Source organism: Erinaceus europaeus, chromosome 3, assembly GCF_950295315.1.
Source record: "Erinaceus europaeus chromosome 3, mEriEur2.1, whole genome shotgun sequence".
NCBI lineage: Eukaryota > Metazoa > Chordata > Mammalia > Eulipotyphla > Erinaceidae > Erinaceus > Erinaceus europaeus.
The window spans coordinates 137,020,517-137,046,435 of record NC_080164.1 but is presented as its reverse complement, the minus strand read 5'-3'; the positions used below and the strand labels follow the sequence as shown (position 1 = coordinate 137,046,435).

At 35.6% G+C, this 25,919-nt stretch overlaps 1 protein-coding gene across 22 annotated transcripts in view; it reads left to right on the top strand.

Annotated features, from left to right (window-relative positions):
- The window catches only part of ADGRL3 (adhesion G protein-coupled receptor L3), an 848,379-nt gene that overhangs the window by 710,245 nt on the left and 112,215 nt on the right, over positions 1–25,919 (top strand). For 19 of the 22 annotated variants that reach the window (XM_060188015.1, XM_060188014.1, XM_060188010.1 and 16 more), the window contains 4 exons: positions 10,361–10,544; positions 11,361–11,483; positions 14,298–14,506; positions 15,199–15,375. In XM_060188015.1, the coding sequence (XP_060043998.1) occupies positions 10,361–10,544; positions 11,361–11,483; positions 14,298–14,506; positions 15,199–15,375 (693 nt within the window). The remainder of the gene's footprint in view (positions 1–10,360; positions 10,545–11,360; positions 11,484–14,297; positions 14,507–15,198; positions 15,376–25,919) is intronic. The other 3 variants (XM_060188009.1, XM_060188000.1, XM_060188003.1) reach the window with 1 other exon arrangement.

The window sequence follows — 25,919 nt, the reverse complement described above, 5'->3', positions numbered from 1 at the left end:
AAAGCATATTCAAAAGTAAATATTTATGATTCAGACTGAAGGAATTAAGAAAATGCTACCTCAAAAAATACGACTTTGGCATATTTATTAATTTAAATTGAAGGCAACCAAGAAATAGTAGATGAGGAAATATTCTGGTTTTCCCTTCTCTACCTGAAACTAGATAATAAAATTTCCCATGTATCAGAAGACATTATGATTATACTACAGGGAGGCCATGCCAAAACAGATCTGTAAAAACAAAACTACTAAACCAATCCTATTTTTTTTTTTTTAGTTTCCCCCATGTTACTGAACCTAGAAGCTTAAGCCATTTTCTTTTGTCTTACCACTTCTCCACAAAATTATTGGTCTTTGTTTAAAAAACTATGTAATTTCTCAGTCCTAAATATTTTTCATGGCTTCATCTTCCCTATGAAGTTTCTTCTAAGTATGTAAAAATGTTAAAACAGCATGATTTTATTTCCCTTATCTATCATATTATTTCATCTTTAGGAGCAGTCATAGAGTCAAAATAGATATATTTTTCTTGAGCAGAATTTATCTAAAACTTCCTGATAGATGCCATATAAGTACTTTGTATTTAAAGCAAGCCAGGCCTGAAATCTTCATGTTCTATACATCTTCTCCCTGAAAGTGTGTCACCCTTGCCCTTTTAGCAAACAAAAATTGTGCTCCTCTTTTTTTACCCCAGTTTTGAGTGGCACTTCTCTAACCTCCAGATTCTGTGCATTGTGCTATTTTAGTTCTCTCACCAACTGATTTTTAATTAATCAACAAATAATCCTTTTAAATATCCTTGAAAATTTTACTTTTCTCTGTCCTCAGAGATAGAATGTATGGATTTAAAGCTGGATTCTGCCCCATGTTAGCTAGTTACCATAGCCAGTTACTGAACTTCCTTAGAAGACGATCAGCTTTCTCACTGCAAGATAATAATCACTTACACCTTATTGGATTATTGTGAAAATGAATGGAGTTGATGCATTCATTTGATATTAACTATTACAATATATATCACTCCATTTCATTAAAATTTTTTTACTAACTTCATTGTCTTTGAGAATAATTGTAGATATCTTCCTTAACATAGTTTTCAAGTCTCCTTAAAAACTACCCCATTATCATACAATCTTGTTAATCACTATTAAATTTCTAATAAAAAAATTAAAACAGGGAGTCGAGCTGTAGTGCAGCGGGTTAACAAAGCACAAGGATCAGTGTAAGGATCCTGGTTCGAGACCCCGGCTCCCAACTTGCCAGTGGTTCACTTCACAAGTGGTGAAGCAGGTCTGCAGGTGTCTGTCTTTCTCTCCCCCTCACTGTCTCCCCTCCTCTCTCCATTTCTCTTTGTCCTATCCAACAATGATGACATAAATAACAATAATAACTACAACAATAAAAAAGAGGAAGAAATAAATTAATTAAAAAATTAAAACAGACAACAACAACAAAAAATGCTATGCTTCAATCACTAATCTTGCTACCAGTCTTTTAGCATTCTCTGTTCTGTCATGGAGAATTATTTTCATTTCTTCTCACTTAATTGTTCTTTTTTCATATTTCTACATATAGGCACTTGTACTATCTTTCTTTGCTAGTAGTAAATTTCAGCTTGTAATTCTATTTCATGGGCACTTTGCTATACAGAACATGAACTTGATGTTTCCCTTCTACAGTGTTTGCTAGGTTATATCTTAATTACATGATTAATAGATCTCTCTTTATTGGCATCACGTGTAGGGAGAAAAAGAATATTTGGGGTTCTGTCATCCCATCTGAAGGTACTTAGTACTTTTGAATGAATACTGGGTTAGCAAGAAATATGAGTTAAAACTAAAACTTTATTTAATACTTGTAATGATATAAATTTATTTGATACCATTTAGTCATTTAACTAGATGAATACAATCTAAAATATTATTTCAGAGTGTTTATTTTAAAATCATACTTTTCAAACTAAGAAGTCTCTTCACAAGACAGTTGTTTCTATGAAATTTTAGTTTCATCTTATTCTACTATGAAGGTTCTAACTACATAATTAAGGACTATTTTTTTATATAATCTGCTTTTAATTAAGATTTGAAAATGCCAAAACTCTTGAGTAGTGAAAATAGAGTTCAGAGTTTAGTAGTTTTATATGGATAATTATATTAAATTATAGTGATTTTAAAACAAACATTTAGTTTATTGATCAGTTGTGTAAATATCACTTACTCAGCTTGACTTCCAATAAGGAATCTCATTGAGTGAGTTCAAAACTGTTTTGAGGACCATTCTAACATTTGACCTTTAAAATTTTGATTTGAATCAATATATAAATACAGATTTTAAGGCAATGGACCCTGCCCAATGATTACTTTAAACTTTTGCTTTATTTCATTTTACTTTTCATTTTCATGGAAGAAAAAAAGAGTAAGACTGCAATGTTAAATATAATGTTAATAGTATATATTTACTGAGGAGTGTTGCATGCAAGAGAACACAACAAAAACAAAAATGATACATGGGGTTGGGTGTGTCTGCAGTAAGGTGCTGGATTCCTATGTGAGAGGCCCCATGTTCAGTCCTAGGTACCACTTAGGCCAGGATAGTAACTTTGGTCTTTCCATCTTTCTCATAAAATAAATGAGTGAATCTTTAAAAGACATAGAAGAAACAAATAAAATAAAATTTGATGTTACTAAGTAATTTGTCAAAAGTGCTTCATGGTCGGCAAGATAGCTCATTTGAGAGGGAGCCTACATTGTCTTGTGCACAATCCAGATTTAAACCTGGGTCACACAGGGGAAACTTTAGTGTTGTAGTGTTTTCCTACCGCCTCTCTCTTCCTATGGAAAATTTTAACCCAGAGCAGTGAAGTCCTGGTGATGACAAAAATAAAATGAAATATGTGAATAAATAATATTAAAATTAAAGCATATTTCTACAATTTAAATTTAGCTTCTAATATGAAGTAGCCTTTTTAATGGCTGCCTAATGATAATTTGCACATTTATAAAATTTTCACTTTACTGCAACACAAGGTAACTTTTAAAAATAATGAATGACTTAATAGATTTAATTTGTCAGTTTGTTTCTTCTCCCCTCCCCTCTCCTCTCCTCCCTTCTTCCCTTCACTCCCCTCTTCCTCCCCTCTCCTGTGTTCTCCCTTCCCTCCTATCCCTTCCCATCTCTTCCCATTCTCTTCTCTCCCCTCCCTCCCCCTCCCCTCCCCTCCCCTCCCCTCCTCTTTCCCTCCCTTCCCTTCCGTTCCACTTCTTTTTTAATTGCCACCAGGGTTATTGCTGGGGCTGGGGTTGGGGGTCTAACCTAGTTTTGTGCTAGGTAATGTGAGTGCTCTCTTAGATTCTCTAAGTCTTGTTTCAAATCAGTTCCTAGGAAATAAATTAGCCTCTATTCCCACATAATAATAGTATCAGTAAATGAGATCTTCCAGCTATGGTGCAGAAAGTTAAAGTAACACCTGCCAAAGCTCTAAGGAAGTCACAAGTCGCATGGAAGACTTCAAGAGACAACAGATAGTTGATTCTGAGATATATTCTTACTATCCAGAAAATGACACCAGTCTCAAAATAAACAACTAAAACATAAAGCAGACAACTGGAACCATTTTAATAACAGAAAAAATTATAAATATGTCAGTAGCACAGGAAAGTCACAGGTGACTTTATGAAACTTCTGAAAGTACATTTAGTTAAGTATCGACATTTAGTCAAGTTTAAACATAACATAGTCACATGAATATAATATAATCTGTCTTAATGACAAAAGTATACTCCCCAGACACTATCTTTTTCCTATGCCTCTGTTGAAATAAGAATCCACCCGAGTTTAAGGATCTTTCTTCCAGTCTCATGGTCATCCTTTGAAATCCATTTTGCAGACTATTCATTTCCAGGAGTTAAAAATAAAATCAAATATGTGAATAAATAATATTAAAATTAAAGCATATTTCTACAATTTAAATTTAGCTTCTAATATGAAGTAGCTTTTTTAAGGCTGCCTAATGATAATTTGCACATTTATAAATTTTCACTTTACTGCAACACAAGATCACTTTTAAAAATAATGAATGACTTAATAGATTTAATTTCCCAGTTTGTTTCTTCTCCCCTCCCCTCTCCTCCCCTACCTTCTCCCCTTCACACCCCTCTTCCTCCCCTCTCCTGTGCTCTCCCTCCCCTCCTCTCCCATCTCTTCCCATCTCTTCCCATTCTCTTCCCTTCCCTTCCTTTCCCTCTCCTTCCTTTCCTTTCCCTTCCCTCCACTCCCTTCCCCTTCCCTCCACTCCCCTCCCCTCCCCTTTCCTCCCTTTCTCTTCTTAGGAATTTGGTACAAACACTATGAATCCACTGCTCACAGTGGCCATTTTTTCCTTTTTTTTTTTTTTTCTATTTTATTTGATAGGACAGAAATAAAGTGAAAAGAAAAAAAAGATACCTGCAACTCAGTTTACCACTCATGAGGTACCTCTCCTGCAGATGGAGTGTGGGGGCTCAACAACCCTCCCCCCCAGCCTCATACATGGTAATGTGTGCATTTAACTGTGTGCACAACCACTGGGCCTTCCTTGTTACTTTTCATCACCTCATGTTCTACCTTTCATTCATCTCTTAATATGTTTCCAAAGGAAATCTTCTAAAAAATGAGCTCTGAACATTCAACTCATTTGTTTTAAAGCATTGTCTTGTCTTTTATACATAATTGTTGAAAAATTGTGCAGATGTGGTTGAACATTGGCAGGGCCCACAAACCACTATATTTCCATGCAAGTATTATATACAGATATCCACCACTTTATCCCTTCAGGGTATTGCTAATTCAGTTAAAACCATTGCAAGAGTTGCTAAGGATGCTTCCACCTTCCCAACATGCCTTTTGCCTCTCTTCACCCCCTTTCCTAGACAATTCAGTCCCGAATTGCCACTTCCGGAATCCTCCCATAGAAGCCTCTCCTATTTCCACTTTCATTCTCTTTGCTCTTTTCTCTTCCGTGACCCGACCTGGAGAAGGGCTGTTGGGCATAGTGGGAGGTGGCCATTTTGCTAGCTCCACGTGGCCTGAACCTCTGTGCTCACACCCAATTCTGGGGCGTCTGCGTGAATAAAGATTTGCATTCACACTCCGCCACGAGTTCCTGGTCTCTTCTCTCTCCCCCACGATGCAACCTGATACATAATAAAACCTAAACTTTCATCATACGTAAGATCTTTAAGATCTGACCTCTGCCTACCATACTTCTCATAAAGCTCACCTTTCATCAGTCTCTATAAATCTATTGATTCAAAACAACAACAACAACAACAAAAAAGGCCATAATTCAATCAGGAAGACATTTATTCAAAAGAATAGGAATCATGATTTCTGATGTCAGTGCCTGACGAAAAGACATTCCAGTATGTGTACCGACAATGTCAAGGCATAGGGTAGTTTTATAGGTGGGGAGGTGTACCCAAGACTAGGGGGATTGGTACCAAATTCCTGTTAACAATTAGATGGTAGAAAGTCTTCAGACAGAACTATGTGTGGAGAACTGCCATGGCACTAAGCAGATGGTCTCCTGTCACTCATATTCAGTGAATGGCTAAGTCAGACTATGTAATTTTCACCTAAAAGTGTCAGCATGGCAGCTTTAATACAAGATGGAGTCTGTATATCTTTATCCAGGTTCTGCACATCATACATTCTTCTCAGTCCAAAGCCAGCACATTCCCTGACTTGGTATCATTTAAAAATATATATATATTTACTCCTTTTTGTTACCCTTATTGTTTTATTGTTGTAGTTATTATTGCTGTTGTTACTGATGTTGACATTGTTGGAATAGGACAGAGAGAAATGGAAAGAGGAGGGGAAGACAGAGGGGGAGAGAAAGATAGACACCTGCAGACCTGCTTCACCACTTATGAAGCAACTCCCCTGCAGGTAGGGAACCAGGGGCTCAAACTTGGATCCTTATGTTTTGCGCCATCTGCGTTTAACCCTCTGTGCTCCCACCCTACTCCCGGTATCATTTTAAAAAACCCCATCAGTTTGCTTATCAAATACATCCACATTAAATTCCCTCATTTTACTCAAGGAAAGTTTATCTTTTAGTGTCTAAAGACACTATATGTCAGAATATGACACCTTCTGATATCTTTTCTCTATCTTCCTCAGCAAGAATTCATTACCTTTTGTCTCATATCTTGTGAATTTTAACTCTATTTTAGGTTTACCTTCTTCTCTATAAGCTTAGGTAAATTGAGGGTAGATAGCAAGTTTTTCTACTCTTTCTTAACTGCCTAGGATGTACTTCCCTACTTATTTGCATTTCATAAATGTTTAAGGAAACCACTGAATCGTATTAGCAGTGAGTTTTAACACATAAAACGTTTTGGATGCTTTTGTAGAATATATTAGTATTATGCACAGTAACCTAGAGTTAGGATTATCATCTGTGGTTCTGCTTTTCTCTTTTTGAACTCTGATGTACTTCTTAAGTCATTATCTTGCCCTCTTTCAAAAATACAGTACTCCTTTATTACTTTATTTTTTCAAAAGACTTACTGGGAGACAAGGGAAAATGTTTTAAAACCAGAGGAAGATACTTTCAGTTTTCCTATTGCATATAAAGCCATTAATGATTAATGGTAATAAAAATAAGTTATCTCTATACAGTGTTATTGAGTACTCAAAAGCTATTCAAGGCACTAAAATTTACCCTAAGAAAACACAAAAGAGGGAGTCAGGCTGTAGCGCAGCGGGTTAAGGGCAGGTGGCGTAAAGCACAAGGACCGGCATAAGGATCCCGGTTCGAACCCTGGCTCCCCACCTGCAGGGGAGTCGCTTCACAGGCGGTGAAGCAGGTCTGCAGGTGTCTGTCTTTCTCTCCTCCTCTCTGTCTTCCCCTCCTCTCTCCATTTCTCTCTGTCCTATCCAACAACAACAACAACAATAATAACTACAACAATAAAACAACAAGGGCAACAAAAGGGAATAAATAAATAAAATAAATATAAAAAAATTAAAAAAAAAAAAGAAAACACAAAAGAATGTATTTTTCCCTGAGACTGACATAGTATAGTGTAAAACTCAGACACAAATATAGATAATTTTTGTTAGATATAAGTGGAATAATACTGGCTTATTGCTTAATATGTGCATAAGATAAAATATCATTTAAATTATTAAAGGTGAATACAAATTATAATGGAGGTTATAATAAAAGAAGTGAGTAATTGATTAAGAAGAAAATTAGTTATCAGCAACTGTCATCATTTATGGGTAAAGGACACATATGCGTATACATATAAAGGAGGTAAAATGCAGATTTGACTTAATCAATGAGGAATTATTACTATTTAATTGGCCTTATTATCCTGGTAACAAACATTTCAGAAACCTTTAGACATTTTAAGTAAATTGTGTAATTATAAATTTATTAAAATTAACTTGTACTGTGTCAGTAGCAGAAAGCAAATCAGTATGTTAAAGTGTCAGGAACACACATCATGATATATATGTATGTATATAAATATATATACATATATATATATATATATTTAAATCACAGCATGTCTCAGCTCTTGGTTATCATGATGCCAGGGATTGAACCTGGGACCTTTGGGACTTCAGGCCTGAAAGTCTGTTGTGCTACTGTAGTACTGTCTCCCTGTGGTTGGTTCTATGAACACACACTAGGAACTATTTAGTACACATATGCCTATACTCTCCTGTTCCTGAAAAGCTTCAAGCACTGTGGTTTTGTGCTGCTAACTTGTTTATCGATACATTACAGAAGAGCCAGTTCTTACAGACCTCATTTTAGTGTGACTGTTTTTGCAATTGTCAAAATAAAAGTGCTTTATTCTGTGAAAACTTCTGTTGTTCCTATATTGCACTTTGGATAAATTAAAGATTACAATGTAAGAATTTGTTCAGAACTAGACAATCTTATGAAATTAATATATTATCATCTCCAGTTTACAAATGAACTGCAAACAACTTGAGAAACTTATCCCTATATCACACAACTAATAAGCAAGTGCCCAAGCACAGACTCAGAGTTCCAAATCTCCCACTTCAATTTTAACATTCAAAATTCTGTTTGCAATTTAGGTGGTGGTTGTCATGTTGAACTACACACTGTAAGCGTACACTCTTGTAACTATTAAAAAAATAGAAATGGAAATAAATTAATTAAATTAGCCTTAAAAATAATTCTGTTTATAAAATCTCGTGTTAATATATATATATATATATGTGTGTGTGTGTGTGTGTGTGTATATATATATATATATATCACTATTGTAGGTAGGCACAAATAAGCTTTTTTTAATAAGTAACTATTAGATAAATATCTTAATCTATCCAGATTATAGAGTCATAAATCATATCTATTATAAAATTGCAAATCATTTTAATGTTGATGGGAAGCTTTTCTATAGATGCAATTATTAAGACTGCATTCAAAGTTTGTAACTATGGAGAAAGACTATACTTTAGACTTTCTTGGTTCCAGACCTAAGATATATTTAAAATGAGTGATTTGTCTCATTTGCTATCAATATAAAGACTATTTTAGCTAGTATTAGTTAAAAACTAATCCCTTCTATAGAACATTCTCAGAGTTGATTATGGTTTTATCTTTTTTCTTGTTTTATTTTCTCCTTTTGCATTTTTGAAATTAAAAGTGATACATTACACCTAATACATTTTCCTGTGATAAGATTTTTAAATTAATCAATGTATGATACTCAAATTGCTGCACCTTAAAGAACAAGAATGTTTTCTATTGCATGTGAGATTTTCAGAGCATTTCTAATGAATTGAAAGGATCATTTATTCCCAGAAATAATACTTGTTTTTTTTTTTCACCCATGAGGTTTTCTGTTTGGCTTTAGAAAATACCTCAACTTTTTGTTTCCTCTCTGGCACCTCCTTTTTGGTGTATCCTATAAAGAACTTCCTGGAAAGCAGAGGATTTTGTTGTGATCCGGAAATGCTTTTGTTTGGCTTCTAGGTCATGCTTTAAATCCAGAACAAATGACAGAGCTAAGCATGCTATGTGAAAATGCTCAGTCATTAAACTCATGAAAGACTATTTTTTAGTGAAGCAAAGTACTCAATTTGCAAATAGGACTATTTTATATAAAAGTTCAGTGATGTTGACTTCTGGCCAGAACTTGGAATAACTGGGAAAAATCTCAAGAAAAACAACTTTTATCAAAAGGCAAATTAGTTTTTGAAGCTGGTGTTAATTGGCAGCCAAGGTGTTTCATTATGAAGCTGAATTTTTAACAGTTGTTAACTTGGTTACTATGAAAACACCAGCCAGAAGAAAATGATGGTGTGTAATGGATATTTCTTCATTCTCTCCCAGCCAACATGTCTGAGTCTGATTTTAAAGCACCTATGTAGTGCTTATGTTGGCTGTCTACTCAACTATATTTCTAAAATAGATAACATCTTTTATAATCAATGAGTTCAGGGCTGATCACAATCAAACTGCAGGTATTGTATTTATCCATTTTGCAATGCTCCATCTTTGATGGACACCTTAAGAAGACCTTACTGGGAGAGCTGTTTTTCTTTGTATGCTAGAGCATAAAGCAAACTGCAGGAAATATATAAATTGTACCTAGAGAGATGATTCTTTTGGTTGAGGGAATGAGAAATATGGTGCTTTATTTCTGTATGTGAGTCTACCTACTGCTGATTTTTTTAAGAAAACACCTGAGGGCCATAAGTAGTGAGGTCCAACTCTTTATTCTCTTCCCTAATAGTAAACAGCATGAAGAAGGTTGCTCTGCACATACAACATATCAAAAGCCCCTGGGAGCATGTATACTTTGATATTTTCCTCATTCTGATGTTTGACTAGCTGTCTAAAAAATGGTTTTCTCAGTAAGTTCTCAGCCTCTAGGAAACAAATCCTTGTACTTTCTTGTCTGTAGTCATCATTTTAATCTCCATTGTGTTCTGCATCTAGTTTTATGGTAATGTGCAGGGGGAAAAAAAATCACTTTTTTTGAGTGATTTACTTGCCATCAATTCCCTAGCCAAAACATTTTAATTATAGGAGTGTAGTCTTATTGAAATCTTTACTGTTGATTCTAGAAAGGAAGCATAGTTATATTTGTTGTCCTCAAAACAAAAGCAGGTTTTCCTCTTGCATTGCAAAATCTCAGCTAGGGTTAAACAAGGGAAAAAACAATGAATGCTTTTGCTGAAGCATGTCACAGGGGAGGCTGGGAACAATACTGAACTCATGCACACTGCTGATTCTTGCTTGCTTGGCAATATGTACACCTGGATTTCTGACAGCTCTGGGGGTTCACTGGAGACCTCTGTCATTCTGTTCATCCTCTCCTAGGCAATGGTCGAGACAGTTAACAACCTCCTCCAGCCACAAGCCTTGAATGCATGGAAAGACCTGACTACAAGTGATCAACTACGTGCCGCCACCATGTTGCTTGATACTGTGGAGGAAAGTGCCTTTGTGCTGGCTGATAACCTTTTGAAGACTGACATTGTCAGAGAGAACACAGACAATATCCGTAAGTGGTCTTTGATATATAGAAGGTCCAGAAACCTTTGTACAGCAGAAGAGGGAAAAGTAAAAGGTTTCTAGGTTGTATTATTTCACTGGTGATAAGTTATTCTCTTTTGAGTATTCAGAATTGGGTATCTTAGCTTGAGACCACCGTTGTTCATTTTTTTAGTCATTATTTTAGTTTTCATTTCTATATGTATTCATTATATATAGCTTAGTCCTCCTCATAAAGCACATATGGTTAATTTCAATTTTAATGAGTATCTTTAAATTATATGCTATAAAGATAGCAGTCATTTCAATGTAGGTGATAAAACTGATTTTGGTAATTGTGTTATTGGTTCCTAAAGAGTATAAATCTATTTTTATTGTGTATAAACTTGTATCTGACAGTTTTATTTGGGAAAATTTGATAAAGCCATTTCAAGTTTATTAGTTGTAAAGATAGATCAATGCTGGCATAATAGTGCAACTTACATTTTAAAAGGATTTTTTACTTATTTTATAAGATAAAATAATATTTTGAAAATAAATTTAAAATCATTGGCAAATTTTGAACTTAAAATTTTAATTTAGACTTTATAACTGGTAGATGAATTTGCATTTTTTAATCTGCTTATCTAATTTTGATAGCACTTATTTGATTTACATTGATAAATTAAAAAATATGTGAGAACAGTTAATAAACAGATTGTAAACCTAATATCAACATGAAAAATAGAACATTATTTGTAGTGTTTGATTTTAGAACTACTTTACTAATCTAAGAAATCATCTCAGTTTGTGCATGTTTCTCAGTAAATCTCCTTGCCATTAACAGAATTGGAAGTTGCAAGACTGAGCACAGAAGGGAACTTAGAAGACTTAAAATTTCCAGAGAACTTGGTGCATGGAAGCACCATCCAACTTTCTGCAAATACTTTAAAACAAAATGGCCGAAATGGTATGTTAGAGCTAATTAAATTTGATTAAGTTGGAATTATTATTCATTTATTGTTTCTTAATTTGAAATTTTGACCCACTATACAAGAGACCAACTTCTCTCTGCATTAGTCATATATATATACATATGTGTGTGTTCTACAAAATTTCCAAACATATTTGGAAAATAATTTGTTATTCTATATTCATAGTAAAATACCAGTATTATAAATATAAAGGAAAATAATTACTCTAAAATCTGGGAGTCGGGCGGTAGTGCAGTGGGTTAAGCTCATGTGGTGCAAAGTGCAAGGACCTGCATAAGGATCCCAGTTTGAGCCCTGGCTCCCCACCTGCAGGGAGTTGCTTCACAGGTGGTGAAGCAGGTCTGCAGGTGTCTGTCTTTCTCTCCCCCTCTCTCCATTTCTCTCTGTCCTATCCAACAATGACAACATCAATAACCACAACAATAACTACAGCACTAAAACAACAAGGGCAACAAAAGGGAATAAATAAATATTTTAAAAAATCCAAATGTTCTGACTTTTTTCTTGAAGAAAGTAACTGTCACTGAATTAGCAGATTCTAAAAATTCTAATTTATTTTTTAATCTTTTGTCCTATGCACTTTGAGAATATTTAAATGCTTTTATTTTATAAAATATATGAATAATTTTACTATGAAAAAATATCTTTGGGAAATAGACAAAAGAAACTTCTTTAGTACTAGATTAAATTAACTGAATATAATAAATATTAAAGTATCTCATAGAGGTTCTTTTTAAAATTATTCCCTTTTGTTGCCCTTGTTGTTTTATTGTTGTAGTTATTATTGTTGTTGTTGATGTCATTGTTGTTGGATAAGACAGAAATGGAGAGAGGAGGGGAAGACAAAGAAGGGGAGAGGAAGATAGACACCGGCAGCACTGCTTCATCCCTTGTGAAGTGACTCCCCCGCAGGTGGGGAGCCTGGGGCTGGAATCAGGATCCTTATGCTGGTCCTTGTGCTCTGAACCACCTTCGCTTAACCCGCTAAGCTACCACCCGACTCCCCTCATAGAGGTTATTCTCAGGCTTCTTTAATATACGATTTTAGGAACATATTATTCCTTCTTTATTTTTTTCTTTCTGACTTAAAGCCAAGTTATATTAACTATCTCAATTGATGTTTCATATCACAGCACGGACAGTTTTTAAAAAGAAAAGGTGACAGGGGAAGGGGCTTGATGGTAGAACACAGGACTTTCATGTATGATACTACAGGTTCGGTCTTTGTCACTACATATGTAAGAGTGATAGTGACATACACACACAACGGAAGAAATTGCCAACTATGTTTCTTTTCTTTTTTTTTTAATAAAGAATTTATTTATTTATTAATGAGAAAGATAGGAGGAGAGAGAGAAAGAACCAGACATCACTCTGGTACATGTGCTGCTGGGGACTGAACTCAAGACCTCATGCTTGAGAATCTGATGCTTTAGCCACTGCGTCACCTCTCGACCACTATTTTTCTAAATAGTATACCTATTTTATTTATTTATTTAAAAATATTTATTTATTCCCTTTTGTTGCCCTTGTTTTTTATTGTAGTTATTGTTGTTGTTACTGATGCTGTCATTGTTGGATAGGGCAGAGAGAAATAGAAGGAGGAGGGGAAGACAGAGAGGAGGAGAGAAAGACAGACACCTGCAGACCTGCTTCACCGCCTGTGAAGCAACTCCCCTGCAGGTGGCGAGTCTGGGGCTCGAACAGGGATCCTTAAGCAGGTCCTTGTGCTTGGCGCCATGTGTGCTTAACTCCTTGCACCACCACCCGACTCCAAGTATACCTATTTTAAACTCACACCAGAAATGTGCAGCAGGTCAGTTGTTCTACATTATTATCAACAAATAATATAAGTCTTTTGATATAGAGCTTTTAGTGAATAGGTCATGATATTTCAGTGTAGTGTAAATTCTTCTCCAAAGATGATGATGCTGAAGAACTTTCATGTGTCTATTGGTCTTTTACATATCTTTTAAAGTTTGTGTTTGTCTTTCACTGTTTCACTTTATTCTTTAATATTGACGAGCATAAGCATATATATTTTAAATATTTATTCCCTTTTGTTGCCCTTGTTGTTTTATTGTTGTTGTTATTGATGTCATCGTTGTTGGATAGCACAGAGAGAAATGGAGAGAGGAGGGGAAGACAGAGATGGGCAGAGAAAGACAGACACCTGCAGACCTGCTTCACCACTTTTGAAGTGACTCACCTGCAGGTGGGGAGCCGGGGGCTCAAACTGGGATCCTTACAGGCTCCTTGCACTTTGCACCACCTGTGCTTAACCTGCTACGCTACCACCCGATTCCCAAAGTGCTTTATATATTGATGAGCCAAGTACATATTAATAATATTACAAATATAAATTTTCTTAGTCTGTGACTTGTCCATTCATTTTCTTGATTCTGTGTTGTCATACATAAATTTTCTGTGTTGTCATACACATCTTTGCTTTTCCATACCACAAAGATATTATTTCAAACCTATATTTTACTCTAAAAACTTTATGATTTTTTTTATGTTTAGGTCTATAATCTATCTTGAATTAACTTTAGAATAAAGGATGAGATAGGGTTTGAGTTTCATTATTTAATCGGGATCTGTAGTTATTTCAATATCATTTGACATTGTTTGTAAATGACTTCACAGTTTGGTTGAAATAAGTGCTTGTTTTTTACTATTTATTATGCATAGTTAATTAAAATCTGATTAGTACTATCTAATTTAATAGGAATGTACAGACTCCTCAAACTTCTTCCCAATGTATTAATTCCAATTTGTATTTATTTTAGGAGAGATAAGAGTGGCCTTTGTTCTTTATAACAACTTGGGGCCATATTTATCTACGGAGAATGCCAGCATGAAGTTGGGGACAGAGGCTATGTCCACCAATCATTCTGTTATTGTCAATTCCCCTGTTATTACAGCAGCAATAAATAAAGAATTCAGTAATAAGGTCTATTTGGCTGATCCTGTGGTGTTCACTGTTAAACATATCAAGGTAGGAAAGTAACATGATCAGTTGTTGTATAAAACATGTATGTATTAAGGTAAAAATATGTATTTATTTAAAATGAAACATAGTCATTTTCTTCTCTACTTCTGTTGTCCAATATACATCTATTTATTTTCTTTTAACAGACAATATTGACATTTTATTTGAATTGAGTGATGAGAATAATACTTGAATGTATAAGCACTTAATGACAATGACATGTCGTTTATAGATAGACTTATAAGTGATTCTCCATAATAAAAAAGAGTTAGCAATATGTTCAGTGGAAATAGAAATTTTTTTTCATATATTACAAGTAATTATATCTTTTCATGTAGATTTATTTGCGTGTATGTAAATATTGTAGACAGAGATTTCTAAAAACCATTCAAATGCTAATTGCATAAAGCAATTGACATTGTGAGTGAATTGATGTGATTCTGGGACATTAATACTAGTATTCCTTCAATATTAATTTAGAAAAGGAGTTTATCTCTACTCATGTGAAATGAATGATAATGTATACTCAAGTTTTCTTTAGAAGTAATGAGGCCCAGCTAAGATGAAGTCAATGATCAGTATTGCCACAAAAGTTGGAAGAGTATGAAATTATTGCTAGATGTAAAGAAAAATGCCCATCGTTTTTACATTATCACAAGGTAGTTATTAGCTTTATTGATCTTTTTTTTCTCCTGTAGCAGTCTGAAGAAAATTTCAACCCTAATTGTTCCTTTTGGAGCTATTCCAAGCGCACAATGACGGGTTATTGGTCAACACAAGGTTGTCGGCTCCTGACAACAAATAAAACACATACAACATGCTCTTGTAACCACTTAACCAATTTTGCAGTACTGATGGCACATGTGGAAGTTAAGGTAAGATATGTATCATAAAATAAAAGTTCTATGGCATACAATCTAGCTGTAAACTGTAGTGACTAACAGGGCACAAACTGTAAGTAGTGATAATTTTGTGAGCCAGTTCTTAAAAGTTTTTCCACTCTCATACATAGGTATTTCCACCTGCAAGAAGAAGCTTTATGGGTTGTAAATAACTTTTTCAGGTGTCTTTATCTCTCCCACTGTATTTCCTCATTCCCTCTTAATTTCTCTATGTATTCTAAATAAGTAACTACAATATTTAAAGGAATTTTGTTTAAAAACCATTATTTATATATATAAAAAAAAAAACCCAGTCTCCTATGCTTTTAGTCAGAGTGAATAAATGTTAGACCATAACCTCATGAACAGAACAAGATAAAATGCCAAGTCCAAAGGTTAGTATAATGGGTTTAGGAAGCTGAAATCTGGTAGCTTGAAGATTAAATATATGTCATATTATATAAGTTCAAGTTGATTTGGGAGAACAGCTGTAAATACACTTGTTTATAATGCAAAGGATTTGACAAATTCTAACATAATGTAGTCATGTCTATCCATTCGAAAGAACACTATTCTAAGGAAAAATTCAACTGATAGTTTCCTAAATCAGAACATGGCTAACTTCACTGTATCCATCACTTCCTAGAGTAACTGTGACTGTCATAGTAGGCATGGAAGAGGTTTAGATATTTTATATACTTAGAACATATAGAGACATGGGTTTTGAGTTGGTATAGAGATTAATGCAAAGGTTAGTATCAAGCAATTATGTATATTATCTTTTTAAAATTTCTATTATCTTTATTTATTTATGGTTAGACATGGAGAAATCATGAGGGAAGGGGGTGATAGAGACGGAGAGAGACAGACATCTGCAACACTGCTTCACCAGTTACAAAGCTTTCCCCCTGCAGGTGGGGACTGGGACTCAAACTCAAGTCCTTGATCATTGTAACATGTGTGCTCAACTAGGTGTGCCACCACCCAGCCCCAGTTATATAGATTTTCACATTTCTCTTATGTCAGTAAAAATAAAGGAAGCATTACTGCCTAACATATTTTAAAAAGTGAAAATAGTGTCAAAGGTTTTACTTGCCTACTGTCATTTATTCAAATCATTTCATCCAAGATTTTATCTAATGCTGTTGAATTGAAAGACAATACAGAGATGTCTCAGATGAAGACTAAATCTAAGATTGGCTACCACCTTCAGAGTGAAAATTATCTTAAATGTGTTAGAACTGTTCACAATTTTGTTCTTTAAAGGACTATATGTTTTTAAAAAATATTTATTTATTCCCTTTTGTTGCCCTTGTTTTTTTTATTGTTGTAGTTATTATTGTTGTTGATATTGATGTCGTCGTTGTTGGATAGGACAGAGAGAAATAAAGAGAGGAGGAGAGAAAGACAGACACCTGCAGACCTGCTTCACTGCCTGTGAAGCGACTCACCTGCAGGTGGGGGGCCGGGGACTCGAACCAGGATCCTTACACTGGTCCTTGTGCTTTGCGCTGCGCGTGCTTAACCTGCTGCACTACCACCCAACTCCCTAAAGGACTATCTATAGTTTTATGTGAGAGCATGGCAAATTAACTTAATATATCAAAACTGATTTTGCTGATGAGTATCAGGTCTAAATCTGAAATGTATTAGTATATCTCTAGAATTCTACTTTTTTAGAATAGGGAATAAATTAAAATTCAGAAAAAGTGGATAATTTTTGAGACAAGAGCAAAATATCTTTTCCTTGGTTCATTGATAAACTTTTATCAGTCCACTACACATGATTCCTGACTGTGACCATTATTGTGTGTGTCAACAAGAGGCAAAAATAAAATGAAAATCAGTATTTTCCTTTAAGAGTCAGTCATAAAATATGTATGCTCTGGATTTCTTGTATCATAATGTCTTGTGATAGCCTGTATCAGTTCCATTTTTATCTTACACATGATTTTAGCATTTGTAAAACAGAAATCAAGCACATCTGTTATTCATAGAAGCCACAAAAGAAGCACACTAACCAAACTGCCATTAGATCAATATCTAAACCAAAACAATAATTTATTCATGCACAGTGGGAAATGTAGCATCTGGCTGGAATATACATTTATGTTTGTTAGTTGTCACTTTCTAACTCTGCAGGGAAATCGACAAAGGAAACATGGCCCAGTCATCTTCATAGCTGTGCTATTTATTCCATGTTGACACTCTAATGTGTCACTGCACTGCACTGCACTTGTCATTTTTCTGATTTTCATTCAGCTTATTGTCCACTTATCAACATTTTTAGCATATAAATAAAGTTATTAGTATATTGCCTGCTGCACAATGGGCTCTTAATAGATGTAACTTCCTCCTTTTCGTCTGCTAAAGATACTACTAGATGGTTGTCATAATTCCAGTGAAGCTTCTGACTCTCAAGGAACTCCTAGTTTTTGAGAGGAAGAATAGGTGAGAAAAGTGGGTGGCTAAGGGTGTACCTGTTTGAGCACTCAAGTTACCTAGCACAAAGACCAGGTTAGACCCCTAACCCCAGCCCCAGCAATAACCCTGGTGGCAATTAAAAAAGAATAAGAAGCAGGAGGAGGAGGAGGAGGAAGAGAATGAGAACAACAACAACAACGATAAGAATGACAACAAAAGTGAAAGAAAAGAAACTAGTCATAATTTTGATGAGTATTATAATTGAATTTTACACTGCTATTGCAATGCAGATGAGGGTCATCTAATACAAGAGTACTCAGAGGACATTCAATTACATGTCTAGCTCTGAAGAATACGAGGGTGTATATAATAGATAATTTGGGGAGAATACGCATCAGTCATATTCTTTTTTTTTTTTTTCCTCCAGGGTTATTGCTGGGCTCGGTGCCTGCACCATGAATCCACCGCTCCTGGAGGCCATTTTTCCCCCTTTTTGTTGCCCTAGTTGTTGCAGCCTCATAGTGGTTATTATTGCCATTGTTGACGTTGCTTTGTTGTTGGATAGGACAGAGAGAAATGGAGAGAGGAGGGAAAGACAGAGAGAGAGGGGAGAGAAAGATAGACACCTGCAGACCTGCTTCACCGCCTGTGAAGCGACTCCCCTGCAGGTGGGGAGCCGGGGGCTCGTACCGGGATCCTTATGCTGGTCCCTGCGCTTTGCGCCACGTGCGCTTAACCCACTGCGCCACCGCCCGACTCCCTATCAGTCATATTCTTGCAACACTTTTTTCACTTTGCCTTAGACACAAACAGTCTTGTTTTTTTCCTCAGTAACTGGTCCTTCTTAACTTCCTTTGCTGGTTCTTGCTCATCTCCAAGACTTTTCATTATAGCTCTGGCCAGAGTATAAACCTAGATTTAGCATAGATATGTTCTTACTCTATAGTTGAACTCGGATATTTGTTACTTTTTTGTTGTTGTTACCAGAGCTTGTATTTGTGACGTCTGCAGACCTAGCATCTGATGTCTTAGCATATTCATTGCTGCATCAGAGTTCCGAGCTCCTATCATATCTCTTTTACCTTTTGCTGTTGCTGTTGTTATGTTATAGCATGTTAATTGGTCTTACTTTGCTCTTTGTCCTAGGTATATTTATTTTCAACCTAAACTACAGGTTAGATTTTAAATATGAGACAAACTACTGACATTCCTTTAATGGAGTCTCCCAAAGACACTATATTATCCTTTTAAAATGCAAAATCAAGTACTTTAACCCTTTCATCTAGTCTGGTCTTTTCATTTTAAAGCAAAATAGCTAATCCTGTTCCCACCCTCTAACCATTTCCTTTAGCATTTTATGGCTTTACTTTTTTCCTTTGCTTATTTGACTTTAGCCATAATGGCCTTCTCGCTTGAGTTAGACCTGAAATCTCTTAGATTCATAACTAGCTTCTTCAACCTATTTTAAAGTCTTTGTACTAGCACTACTTCTCAATGGAGCTTTCTAATCACCATATTAAAAATTCACGTTGCCCTACACCCAGAAAATATTGAGGAAAAATAAATCCAGGAAATAACAGGAATGCATCTTTCCTTTAGTAAAAGAATTAAAATTTATTTTCCCAATGTATACTCTGAAGGGAAGCCAGTTCTTTAAGTTATTACTTTTTGTATACAAGCAAATCATCCAACTCCCCATATCCATTATTTATTGCTGAAGTTACACGAATGTCTTCCTGTATTAAATTATTGTTGTTTTAGGAATTAAATCACAAAGATGTATCAAAATTATGTTTGGAAGCATATGTTTCTTTATCTTTTTGTATGTATAACTGTCCTAAAGCATTAAGATCTTGATACAGCAGGTATTTAAGTTAATTTAATTATCAAGGTCCAAATATCTAATGAGCTTTCTTTTTTTAATTTTTTTAATTATCTATATTTATTTATTGGATAGAGATAGCCAGAAATTGAGAGGGAAGGGGGAGATACTGAGGGGGAGTGACAGAGAGACACCTGCAGCACTGCTTCACTACTTGCAAAGCTTTCCCCCTGCAGGTGGGGACCAGGGGGCTCGAACCTGGGCCCTTGTGCATGGTAACATGTGTGCTCAACTACGTGTGCCATCACCCAGCCTCTCTAATGAGTTTTCTAATAATTTTTTAATTTTATATATATATTTAGCTAATGTTGTAAAACTAACTTTTCCTGAAAAGAGGCAAATTTAGGTCAGTTCTCTGCCTTTCTTTTCCAGTGAATTGTCAGATAGTTGATTTATAGCACTATACTACCATAGCTGCATATGCCATCATAACTTTTCAAAACTTTGGCTATATATACTGAAAATTCTCATAGTAATTTCAGCAATATCAAATGTAATTTTAAGGAGCTGGGAGATTACATCATGGTTATGCAAAAAGACTTTCATACTTGAGATTGAAAATCCTGGTTTCATACCCCACACCATGTAGGTCTGTTCTGAATAGTGCAGTAGTAAAATAAATAAATAAGTAAATAAGTTCTCAATTCAGTGTTAGAAGAGGATCTGTGTCTTCTCTACTGCCAGTGAATTTATTAAAAGCAAGGAGTGTTGGGGGCCAGGTGGTGGCGCACTAGGTTGAGAGTACATGTTACAATGCACAAGTACCCAGGTTCAAGTCCCTGGTCCCCACCTGCAGGGGGAAAGCTTTGCAAGTGGTGAAGCAGGGCTGCAGGTGTCTCTCTGTCTCTCTCTATCTCTCTTTCCCTTCCCTCTCAATTTCTGGCTGTCTCTATCTGATAAATAAAGAAAATTAAAAAAAAAAAAAGAAAAGAAAAAGCAAGGAGTGATCAGTTTTTAGAGGGCCAACTAGGTAACAGCACTGCCAGATAAATATATACTTAATATATGATTATTCACATATGAATTCTTACTACTTGACAGTGACAGCTATTAGTATTTAAGAATAATTAATAGCGGAGCTGTTACCTCTGTGAAAAGTTAGAAAGCATGAATACAATGTGTTGAACATTGTAACAGCAGACGCTGTGATGCAAAGCACATTTCAAAATCAAAGGATTTGGGGTTACAAATACTAAGTTATATACTTACATTGATGCATTCAGAATGATAGAGTTAGTCGGGCGGAAGCGCAGAGGGTTAAGCGCACGTGGCACAAAGTGCAAAGACCAGTTTAAGGATCCGGTTCCACCCTCCACCCCCACCCCGGCTCCTCACATGCAGGGGAGTCGCTTCACAAGCTGACTGATGATAGTGTTGAGGGAGAATTTACACAAGCTTCCGCCCAGAAGTGGGAGTGGTTACAGTTGTGGCTTGGGAGGTCTAGGCGGGGTTTTGAGTTTATAGCCCAGATACTGAGTTACTTCGTTGGCTTACTTTCTCTCTGGCGTAGACTGCATCATGTAAGTCTTTCTCTACTCTTACTCGCTCTTTTAATCTCTCTCTCTTTCTCTCTTTCCTAACAAGTTTTGTTTCTAATAAAATTACCTGGATAACCATGCTGTTTTATCAATTATTTGCTGTGAAGGCTTGGCGAACTCAGAATAGGGGACAGAGGCAACCCCCCCCCTCAACAATAGAGCAATGAGTATAATACAGTGCTGAAAACTGTAAATCATGGTTGCTAACATCAATAGCCAGAGGAAAATTATATTATCAATACCACAGATCTCCCTGATACTGAAAGTAGTAGTGTTTCTGTCCTGTATTTTCTAAACTGTCTTGATGTGTGTGTGTGTGTGTGTGTGTGTGTGTGTGTTATACAAATTTGTACAACTATTTGTGGTTCCTGTGACTTTTTCTATACAAAGTTACTTACAAGAACTTTCTCAGGATGCAAGAATGTGGGGCTACATCTAGGACATCCCTGAACAAACTTGGGCAATTGGTCATCCTACCATTAATTTGGTTACTGAATTTAAATTTGGGTAGTGGTGCACTCACTTAACCTTACATGATACTGTGTTCAAGGACCTAGGTTCAAGCTCCCACTCCCCACCTGTAGAGGGGAACTCTTTACAAATGGTGAAGCAGGTCTGCAGGTATCTCTCTCTCCATCTCTTTACTTGCCCCCCTTAATTTCTGTCCTGTCAAATGAGAGAGAGAGAGAGAGAGAGAGAGAGGTAGGGGAGGAGAGAAAGAGGGAGAGTGAGAGAGAGGGGAAAAAATGGCATCTCTGAGCAGTGGATTTGTAGTGCCAGCATCAATCCCCAGCGATAACCCTAGTGGCAATAAAAGAAAAATCTGTTAATTGCTGTATGCAAGTTATCTTTGGTAAATTACTTGTACTCTATGCTTCAGATTCTTCATCTGTAATTTGGAAATAATAATAGTATCACATCACAATGTTTTGTAGAAATAAGTGGTAAAATGCAGAAGCTTTGTAAACAGTGGAGCAGAATTGTAACATCTATTCTCTTCCTCTTATAGTCTCTCTCCATATAATTCTCTTTTTCAGCCTCTCAATTTTCTGTTCTACCACCAGCAGTGAAGTAGAACAAGTAGGAAGCCGTGGTGCAAAGACAGGCCTATTTCTTAATAGGAATACTTTGTCTATTATTGTTACAAGCATACTCAGGAAGTGTCTTTTTTGTTTCTTAACCATCCTCCTGAAGGTGATTTAGTTTTGTTTTCATTACCTGTCTACCTAGATGTTTCTTTTAAAAAAATACTTATTTTTATTATCTTCATTTATTTATTGGATAGAGACAGCTAGAAATTGAGAAGGAAGGGGATAATAGAGAGACACCTGCATCCCTGCTTCACTATTTGCAAAGCTTTCCCCCTGCAGGTGGGGACCAGGGCTGGAAGCCAGGTCCTTGTGCACTGTAACATGTGCGCTCAACCAGGTGCATGTCTGCCCAGCCCTCCTAGAAGTTCCTTTATGGCAAGGTATTGTTTTGAAAAAGCTATACGACATCCACTGTTAGTCTTCCTGTCTATTGTTCATTTCCTTTTAGCTTATTGATAAAATGCAAGTGGTCAGTTGTATTTAAACGACTCTACTATTAGACTATTGCAATATGCAAGTTAGAGTTGATATTTCTTAAGCTATAGAGCTATACTAAACTTTGTTTTTCCCCATCAGATACTGTTTGCACTGGTGTTTTAATGTATATTCTTCTCTTAGTAATGCTGCATGGGGTTTTTGAAGGATCTGGCAAGCCACTGAGTAAATAATAAATTTCTTGTAATGCAACTATACAGAAAAAGGCAGGACTTTGTGGTTTCTTCCTTTTTTCTTTTCTTTCTTTCTTTCTTTTTTTTCATTTTTAGTGTTTTAGGGTACATTTAAGAATGTATTATACTGCCATTTTCCCATTATGGAAGACTGCTGTGCTGAACATTGGTGCTTGATACTCAATCACAGCATCTTTCCTTTGAGTCAAAGAAGAGAGCAAATAGCTCTCTGTTCAGAAAACCTGGTAGCACTAACCATTCTCCACTCTCATCTAGTAAGAGTAATTTAAACTATCAGGTACCCAATACCACTTTAGTAGTATCCCCTGGAGAACAAGGCAGTTAAAGCAAAATTTCATGTGGTTTTCTTTCATGTTTTGAGTTCCTTCCAAAAAATATATCTAGAGTTATGCAGGAATATTTTGAAGCTGTTTCACTGACCGTGTTCTAGCAGAGTTCTTTATCAAATAACAACTGTGAATTCATATCTGTCAATATTCAGGTTACAGAATAGTGGCTTACTTGTAAGAAAAAATTTCCACAGTCTGAATAATTTTTGAAAGCACAAAATATGAATAAAAATAAATACTATTAGAATGAGGATTCTTTATACATTCTTTTTTTTTTTTTTAATTTTTTATTTAAGAAAGGATTAGTGAACAAAAGCATAAGGTAGGAGGGGTACAACTCCACACAATTCCCAACACCCAATCCCCATTCTTTATACATTCTTAACACAAACCAACAGTGTGAACTAAATGTAGTAACTTCCATCCTAAAACAATATTAAAATGTATGATCTGCATAGTTGGAAAAGGTATCCATTAGAAAACTGTATCATGGCTTTTATCTGAAAAATTTCTCATACATCAAAAAAGTAATCATTTATTATTTCCTCTAAAATTGATATCATACTTGGGAGTCAGGTGGTAGCACAGTGGGTCTAGCGCAGGTGGCACAAAGCGCAAGGACCTGTGTAAGGATCCCGGTTTGAGCCCCTGGGATTGAGCCACCTGTAGGGGAGTCACTTCACAAGCTGTGAAGCAGGTCTGTAGGTGTCTATCTTTCTCTTCCCCTCTCTGTCTTCCCCTCCTCTCTCCATTTCTCTCTGTCCTATCTAACAAAGACATAAATAACAACAATAAAACAAGAGCAACAAAAGGGAATAAATAAATATTAAAAAAATTAAAAATTGATATCAGACTTTATAAATACATTTGCCATTTCTTTTTCTTCAGATTTTTTAAAAGTTCATGATTATAAGTATATATCCAGAATATTAACCTAACACTCTTTAGAGTACCATTTAAAAAATTACTCATTGCTTAGTTATTTCCCTATTGATAGAAGTTAGCTTTTTAATTAAAATTTTTTTTATTATCTTTATTTATTGTTGGATAGAGACAGCCAGAATTTGAGAGGATGGAAGGGAGGCAAGAAGGAAGGGAGAGAGAGATAGGGAGAGGGAAAGAGAGAGAGAGAGAGAGAGAGAGAGAGAGACTTGCAGCACTGTTTCACCACTAGTGAAGCTTCCTCCCTGCAGATGGGTACTAGGGGCTTGAACCTGGGTCCTTGAGTATTGTAACATATGCACTCAACCTGGTGCGCCACCACTGAGCCCCAGCTTTTTAACTTTTTTTATCTTTATTTATTTGTTGGAAAGAGACATTCAGAAATTGAGAGGAGTGGGAGATAGAGAAGGAGAGAGACAGAGACACCTGTAGCATTGCTTCGTCACTCACAAAACTTTCCTCTTGCAGGTAGGGACCAGGGAGGGACTCAAATCTGGGTCCCTGTGCATTGCAACATACACTCAACCAGGTCTGCCACCACCTGGCCCCTTAGAATTAGCTTTTGAAATATTTTCAAGAAACTTAAAAATAAAAAAAAAGTATCTCTCATTAAAATAAACAAATGAATTTTGAAAGAAAGGAAAGAAAAACTGATGGTCATAGACAGTATTTGAACTCTGCTCCAAACTTGACACATTGATGTATTGGCCCACTATTAATTTACAACTTCATTTAAATGGTTTTGAGTGGAGCCAAGTTACCACAAGCTGGAGATAAATTTTTAGCTTTTAGAACAAGGATGGAAATGACATAGTGAACAGATCAAGGAACATGACAAGCATAGAGTTCACAGGACTGTTTTCACAGAATATCCTGCCCCCCCCCCCAAGATAAGTTTTAACAATAGAAAAAAAAATCACGAGCTTATTCTTTTTATGATCTCTATTGTATTATGCTATGATTGGGCATATCAGAATTGGGCAATTCTGAATACTTATCTTCCATCTTTGTCTAATAGACTCTATTTATGCAAAACCCATTAAGGATCAAACTTTTGATTTTCTTAAGCTGTGCAATATGAATATAAATGCAGTAAATATCCTCATTTTTCTTTTTTTCTTTATTTTCTTTTTTAGATCATCCACTAAGTAAAAAGTACACATAAGTAGTGCTTCATCAGTTCTAACTGAGAATCTTTGTAAAATGCATACTTTTATGAACACAACTTTGAGAATTCTGATATTTATATCAGAATTTATAGTACAGAAGTATATTTCTTTTTTTTATTGTTACCTTTATTTGTGTTTGGATAGAGACAGCCAAAAACTGAGAGGGAAGGGAGAGATAAGGAGGAAGAGAGACAGAGAGACACTTGCAGCCCTAATTCACCACTTGTCAAGCTTTCCCCCTGCAGGTGGGGACCAGGGGCTCGAACCCAGGTCCTTGCACATTGTAACATGTATGCTCAACCAGGTGCACCATAACCCAGTCCCGGACGGAAGTATATTTTTCTCATAAAAATCTGCAGGTGATTTAAAGTGTTTCAGTTGAAACACCACTCATCTAAATCTACAGCTTAATTTTTAATAGTACTCTACATAGCAATAATATGAACTTGTGATATGGGCTTTAAAAACAGTATT